Source organism: Aptenodytes forsteri, unplaced genomic scaffold, assembly GCF_000699145.1.
Source record: "Aptenodytes forsteri isolate BGI_AS27 unplaced genomic scaffold, ASM69914v1 Scaffold14, whole genome shotgun sequence".
Taxonomy (NCBI): Eukaryota; Metazoa; Chordata; class Aves; order Sphenisciformes; family Spheniscidae; genus Aptenodytes; species Aptenodytes forsteri.
This window is the reverse complement of record NW_008794457.1, coordinates 1,162,354-1,170,094: the sequence shown is the minus strand read 5'-3', so window position 1 is coordinate 1,170,094 and position 7,741 is coordinate 1,162,354. Positions and strand designations below refer to the sequence as shown.

Genomic DNA, 7,741 nt, shown 5'->3' with positions numbered 1-7,741 from the left:
ATGTGGTTTTTTCCCCAGCGGGGGGGGGGGGGACGACACCTAAATCCCAGCATTGACCCAGTTTACCAGGGAGGTACCGAATCCTTCACAGATGCTCTTCATCTCCTGCCCAGAAATGCACCTGATTTGGTGCTCTCCGTGATGAGCAGACACGATAGGGATGGAGGTGCCCGGGGGGGATTTTTCTTGTTGATGATGATGATGATGATGATGATGATGATGAGTGTCAGGTACCTGCTTCAACAGCTGGCCCAAAGGCGTGGAAAGGAGTAAAGCGAGGAAAAGGTTTGGTGGCGGCTAGGGATGGGAAAATGGGGCGTGAGAGGAAAGGGAAAGCAGGAAAGGGACCATCAGCGTCAGCTGGAGGACCGTGTCTGGAGGGGACCTGCATGTACCAGCTCTGCTGCCAGCCCGGGGGTGGGCGTTGATGTTTTATTTTCAATTATTACGTGGAACACCGGATGCACAAAGAACATTAAAATCCCATTATGGTGAGCGCGCGACCAGGAGCTCAACAGTGAAGTAATGACTGAGCGACTCTGATTTATAGAAGCAGCGTTATTTCTGTTGCTTATTTTCATCCTTGTTTGACAAACACTAGATAAAACATCTCTGATACCGAAAAATAAATCAGAAAATAAATAATGATATCGTATCAATCTGGTGATAGCATCAGGTGATTTGCGCTAACTTTATCCTGCTCCACCACAGCTCAACTGCACAGCTGTGTCTCTGCTCCCCAGTTTGCCTTGGGATATAAAAATGCTTTGAGAACCTTTTGGTTTGGAACAGCGATACAGAAATTGGAATTTACTAGGAATAAATCTTTGATTATGCAATAAATGCTGAGAAGCAGAAACCCTCCTTATAGCATATATTTGAATTAAAGGTCCCGTTCTCCTTTTCCTGCCTCATTCCGTGCTCAGGCCATCAGTTAGGTGACTTGTCACCAGAAGCGCGGCTCCATCTGTTGCGAAGATTGGCAGATACGTAGCAAATGAGGACGGAGAGGTACAAACAAACAGTCACGGTGAACCACACTGAGGAATGGGGGGTTTTGGCCACCTATTCCACACAGATCCTGCACACTGCAGGCAAATTACATTAACCAGCTCTTCCTAGGTGCTCTCTTCAAAGAGCCCTGGCAATGGGGATCCCCTGTGATCTGCTGTGTGGAAACAGTTAATGTGCAGCCACAGCTGAAGTCAGTAGGAGCCTGTTCTGAATATAAATGTGAACCGTGAAAAAAGAAAAGCTCTAAGCATCTGCAGTTGGATACTTCCCAATGTGGACATTGCTTGACCCGCTTTTATGCTTCAGTTCCCCACGTCCAAAATAGGGGATCATCAATTTTTTTTTAAACCTTGTTAGTTAAATGTTGTGAGGATGAAATGAAAGAGAAATGAAACAAACAAACAAACAGACAAAAAAGTGCTTACCCAAGTGCTTTAGTTTCTCTAGAACAGGCCTTGGTAGCTTCCTGCTGCCTGGTAAAGCCTGATTCTGATACTGCTGAATTTTGGAGCGCTTGAGTGTATAAATATGAGCATGTTCCACCTGTTTGCTGCCACGCTGCCCTCAGCCCCCACGTAACCTTGGTGGGCACTGGTGTCCTGCGGACACAGCTTTGGTGTCTCTAAAAACTCCTCACTGCCCACCGTGAGAGCCACCTCCCCATGCAGCAGCCCCTGGGTCCACCCGACCCTCACAACTAATGTCCCGTCCTGCTGCATCCCTCAGAAACAGGACATGAAGCTGAGATGTTCCCTACGGAGGCACAAGTCCCACTGCAGGCTTAAGGATTTTTCCTGTGTCTTATATTGGTGTGTTTCGTAGGGTGTCAGTCAATTGTCCAGGTCCTACCAGTTGAGAGGCTGGGCTCTCATCACTGAGCAGCTGGTTGGGGTAACACAGTTTTAGGAGGAGGGTCATCTATTTCGGTTTTAACAAAGAAGAGGGGCTGGAAAGAAGTTGTTGGGTTTTAATTCCCCAGCACCGTTGCCACCCATCAGGTGATAAAGTGCTCTTTTTATCCCTGCCTCCTTCTCCCACTCCAACACATGGATGTCAAACCGAGCCACTCGCGAGCTGGTCCTCTAGCCTGCGCCTCAGTGTTTCTGAGATGGGGCATGTCTCCGTGTCATCTGTGAGAGCCCATCCTCCGACATTCCTGTTAGCAAGTATAATAGTGGGAAAGCAAATTCGTCCTGCTTGGTGCTTCTGAGGCCCCTCTTCAGGGCATCGTGGTGAAGAAGGAAGGATAAACCAGCCAACTGCCCCCAGAGGGTGGCAGAAAAGAGGCCAGTGGGGATCTGCGGTGTCCCCGTGGCGCTGGCAACGTGGCTCTGTCCCCATGGTCAACTGCCAGTGCTGCCAGCACTGCTGCACCCAGGTAGCTGAGGCCTTTTGGCTGCTCTCATGAGAGGAATATCCCCAGAAAAGTGCTTCTGAACCCGGTTTGAGTCCCCTAGCTGACACTGGGCCCAAACACTGTGGCCCAAGTGAGGTTGCATGGAGAGTCTGAGCATTTTAAGCCCTCTTCTGGGAAAGATTTACTTGGGAAAATAAACCCCTTTGCTGAGGTCTCTGCAGGGGATTAAGGATCTGCAGCTGCAGTGGACTCTCCCATTATCCTCGATACCGCTCAACCCTGGGCGTAGACCAGTTGGCAGTTGTGTCCGGGAGACTGCTCAGGCTGCGTGGGGGCAGTCCCGCAGGGAACACGGCTGCGTGGCCTCTGCAAGCCTAGGGCAGAGTCGACAGCACCCGAACCACCTTTGCTTTAGTTTCTCCTTCCTTGCAATGAGAAGTCAGTTCCTGTGAAACCAGCGTGCAGTGACCTAGCCGGAGCTTGTTGCACGTCTCGTCGCGTTAGAGAGATGCTAATAGACAGAGACTTTGCAGCTGTCGTGGTTTATCAGTCGGCAGCAACTGAGCACCACGTGGCCGCTCGCTCACTCCCCCCCAGGGGGATGGGGGAGAGAATTGGAAGGGTAAAAGTGAGAAAACTCGTGGGTTGAGATAAAGACAGTTTAATAGGTAACGCAAAAACCGCGCACGCAAGCAAAGCAAAACAAGGAATTAATTCACTCCTTCCCATGGGCAGGCAGGTGTTCAGCCATCCCCAGGAAAGCAGGGCTCCATCACGCGTAACGGTGACTTGGGAAGACAAACGCCATCACTCTGAACATCCCCCCCCCTTCCTTCTTCTTCCCCCAGTTTATGTACTGAGCATGACGTCCCATGGTATGTAATGTCCCTGTGGCCAGTTGGGGTCAGCTGTCCTGGCTGTGCCCCCTCCCAGCTTCTTGTGCACCTCCAGCCTTCTCCCCCCCCGGCCAGCTTTCCCCAGTTTATGTACTGAGCATGACGTCCCATGGTATGTAATGTCCCTGTGGCCAGTTGGGGTCAGCTGTCCTGGCTGTGCCCCCTCCCAGCTTCTTGTGCACCTCCAGCCTTCTCAGTCGGTGGAGCACGGGAAGCTGAAAAGTCCTTGACTAGTGTAAGCACTGCTCAGCGACAACTACAACATCGGTGTGTTGTCAACATTGTTCTCACCCTAAATCCAAAACACAGCACTGTACCAGCTACTAGGAAGGAAATTAATTCTATCCCTGCCGAAACCAGGACAGCAGGGAAGCCTCTGCCTCATGCTTTCTCCATGCACTTTCCTGACAGTCCCAAAACGGGACCAGTACAGTCCAGTACCTTAGAAGAATTGAGCCAGTGTCTGTCTTCGGGCAACTGAATCAAGCTCATGGTCTCTGAAACTCAGTCCAAATCGGGTGCGCTCTGTCTATACTCGGACTGTGAAAAGTACATTGGTCAACGTTTTTTAAATTGTCAGGTTGGACGGGGAAGCAAAAGGCTTGGTTGTTTGTCCTTCCCCTCTCATCCCACAGCCTGATCAGCAGTGCAGTGGGGCTTGAGCGGGCTTCCACCGCCAGCTCAGCTGTGATGGGGATGGCTGTTCTGGGCAGGAGGTGGCTGTGCCCCTCCACCCTGCCCAAGTCCAGCAGCAATTCGAAGGAAAACTGGCTCCTCCGTGCTCTCTCCCACAAGTAGAGAGCCCCCCATCCCTCTCTACCCACTTGTCCCTGGGTCTGGTGCATGAGTGCAAGGAGTGAAGGTGTTTTCTGCACTTCGTGCCTCTCTTGGCATTGTGTTCGACTCCCGTCAGCACTAATCATCCAGCCCAGCTTCCATCTAAGCCTCTGTGCCTGCTATTTGCAATGAGCTGGTTTGAGGTCTTCAGAAGTGCTTTGCTTGGAGGAAACCCCTGGCTCAGGGGCTGTGGTGGGATCCTCTGGAGTCTGGACCAGAGAACCCACCATAAGCTTGGAAAAGGAGGAATGTCTTTACTCCCTGCCTGAGGTAGCCACAAGTGGCATATGGTTCCCCAGAGATTCATCTGGATCTTAAGAGACCCAGCAGTTCCTGCAGCTGTCCTCTGCACCGGGCAGAGGCTGCTTGGAAAACTGCCTCAGCCTTGGTTTCTTCTCATGGTAAGACACCATTTGCTATGCCAGGGTCCCGAGTGCTTTGCCTCTGCTTCCCCTGGTGCTGGCGGTTTGGGCGCCTGGGCTCGAGGCCAGCTCTGATATAAAGCAGCTGTAACCCGGATTGGCCTGTTGGGAAAACAGCAAAGCTGTGAAAAGGGTCCCTTACTCGGGACCTCCTCACTTCGCTTGGGAGCTGCATTTAAGCTCAGGCTCTCACCCTTAGTCCCTGGGCGATCCCTTCACAATGGGGTGTCGCTAGTCCTCTTCAGCCAGAAAGAAAATGGGTCAGGGAGGGTGGACACGACCTGCCCAGCTTCAAACAGTTACAGGGCTGGGTAGGTCTCACCCCACCCCTCGATCAGCAGTTCATTCATCACTATCTATTGGTTCTTCAGCAAGTGACTAGTATGTGATTACATGGCCCGGAACAGCCCTGAATACATCGTGGAGCAAATAGGCTTGATAAATAGTAGCGAGCTTATTCTTTCTTACACGATAGATTAAATGTACTAAAGATAATGGTGCCACGCACCCAGTCCCCTGGCTAGCGAAGAAAAGTCTATTTCTCAATACTTCTGTAAGCGACACTGTCGCTGCCCTTCGTGCAAACACCCAGGTGAGCGTGAGCACACCTGAGCTTTCAGCAGCTGACAGCGGAGGAGGTGGGACTGCGTCTTGGAAAACTGGCTCTGCCCCTCCCTCGCTTGCTGAGATGGAAAGCATCTGCACGTGAAATACGGCTGTCTGAGGTGTTACGGGAGAGGGGTGTACAGAAGGACCTTAACGCTCGTCTTAAAGATTAGACCACGCAAGAACACTTCAGAGCAAAGGAACCATCCGTATCCCTTCTCGGGAGCTGGTCCGAGGTCCCTTCCGGAGGCCTGGGGACAGCGCAGCACTTGTGAAGAGGCTGGGCGGTGAGCCAGGCCAGGCTGGCTGTTTTCTCCTCTGCCTCTTCGCGCCGGGTTGGACTCTGACCTCTGGAGAAGCAGCGTTTGTTTAAACTTTAACGATCAACGATGCAGCGTGGGGCCCCAGAGCAAAGTCAACATTATAAAGTTATGACTCCAAAACTGTGGAAGGCCACAAAACGTGATGACACAGCAAAAATAGGAGATTTAAAAGGTTAATTTTTTGTTTCTGATGCTGTCTGGTCCTGAGGCACCGCGGAAGTTTCTAACAGACTGTGGGCGACGGCCTCATTCTCCACCTAGAAGAAGAAAACCGTGGAAGTCCGTTTGGAGGAGCAGAGCTCTCGTGCAAATGGCAGATATCGGCAAGTAGAGTTGTGATCTGTGGCCATTAAAAAGTGAAAGTATGGAGAAGACTATTGAAGTGACCCGACAGAGCCTGAAAGCCAGTCCTGCGATCTGGGAGGTGTGCTGAGGTGGGGAGAATTGTCAGGGTCCTCAGTGAGGGATCAGTCTGAGACGGACAGCTGGAAGACCCAGAGGTTTGTGCTGTTGACATGCAGCAAGAATTCTTTAGACAAAAGAAGACTCTCAGCCCAATGTGAAAAGCAGAAGAAGGTCTGAGTGGCCTCAGGAAAGAAAATGGGAAAAAAGAATGAAACACGTGGAGCTTAAGGAGAGACTGAGACTCGGCAGGGTCGAGGAAGGGAGAAGGTCTGTGATCAGCTCCCAAATACAAGCTGCAGATGCGCAAGAGGGCAGGAGCCGATTGCTGCCGTCGTGCTGCCGCAGAGGAATATCTCACCTAGAAGCCGGACAGCACAGCGCTAGATGGCCGTCAAAGCAAGAACAGTGCACGGAATGCTGGCGCAGAAAGAACCGTGGGGCCACAAAAAGGGGCATTGCTACGAAAGAAAAGCTACAGGCAGTAGAAGAGAGAGGGGCAAAACTCCAGTCTCGGTTGCCATGAGGTTGTCTTACTAGGCGAATGAAATGTGCGAGTGCTTAACGTGCTGGTATTGTACCTGTGTGCAAAGTCTTACGAATAGCAGCAGAGGAACTAAACAAATACATCAGCAGGGAACATTTTCCACAAGGTCCGGCAGGGGAAACGTTGGCTATCACCTACCGACAAAGATTATTTTTCGTTTGCCGCGCCAGAAAGCGCAGTGTGTTTGTGTGCATTTCTGTCACGTGCTCTGGGCCTTATCTCGGGATTTACCCCGAGCAAACAAAATGGTAAATTTTACTCAGAGGATGTGAAAGCAAATGAGCATCTGCTGACAAAGCCGGCTACGGGAGAGGAGGAAAGGCTGGGGCTGTCGCCAACCTGCCCGTTCCAGGGAACAGGGGGAATTACAAAGCCCCTTAGAGCTGGAGAGAGACACGCATGCCAGGTCCGGCTGGCAGAGCCGGCGCTTCAAAGGGATCTAGTATCTCACGCTGAGATGCTGCGACGGGATGTGCAAAATTCAGTTCTCTCTCAAACAGGTATATGGTGATGATATTTCAACCCTAGGAGCCTAGCAAAAACGAATCGGCGAAGTTTTCCCCTGTGACTTGTGGCATGTCTCTACTTGCAAAAAACGTCCTTAAAACACTGCTATTTGGTAAATATTGCCTTTTGGAAAAGAATGTGCTTTATATACCTTCAATTCATTTTTAACATATCCGGGAAAGAACTGGTTGCTATCGATGAGGATATTTCTCAAAGGCGTGACGACCATTTGCCAGTGGTTTTGGCAAAAAACCACTCACCTGTCCTGTGCTGGATTAACGCGTACTGTGAGCGCCCGAGCCGTCGCCTGGGGGAGAGCCTGGTGAAGGCAGGCTCGGGGTGGAAGGCTCGATCCCTCGCGCAGCTGGACCATGCCACCTCAGACACAGAAGAGGCACGGTGGACACCGCCACCGCAATGGGGCTTCGTCCCTGCTTTGGGTGGGGCTGGTGGCAGCATCCTCCCCTCCCCGTGGCAACTAGAGGCAGCCAGAGCATGGGTCAGGTCCCTGATCGAGCCCTCGAGTCAGCTGCCCAAATACGAGATGGAGAGGTGAGTGAGGCAGGGCAGGAATGCCTCTTTTGGTGGCACCGTGGTGTCCATGCGACTGGCCTGAGGTGCAGAGGGCTCCCTGGGACCAAACTTTGGCACATCCATACTTTAGTTTCGTTTGGGGGGAAGGTGAGTGCAGCAGCAATATGAGGGTGAGGATGCTGCAGACTCAGAGCAGGACCGAGTCAGAAGCAAAGCGCGGGGCTGAGGATGGCAGAGCTGGACCACCAAATGGCATCCTTACTCCAAGCTGCATTCCCCCTGACTGGGTTTGGGGA

General features: G+C 51.8%; 1 protein-coding gene across 1 annotated transcript in view; it reads right to left on the bottom strand.

Annotated features, from left to right (window-relative positions):
• Positions 1–7,284, bottom strand: part of LOC103908447 (C-factor) — a 12,766-nt gene extending 5,482 nt beyond the window's left edge. Inside the window, exon 1 of the mRNA XM_009290831.2 lies at positions 7,198–7,284. Within this exon, the coding sequence (XP_009289106.1) occupies positions 7,198–7,284 (87 nt within the window). The remainder of the gene's footprint in view (positions 1–7,197) is intronic.
• Between the last annotated feature and the right edge of the window lie 457 nt (positions 7,285–7,741).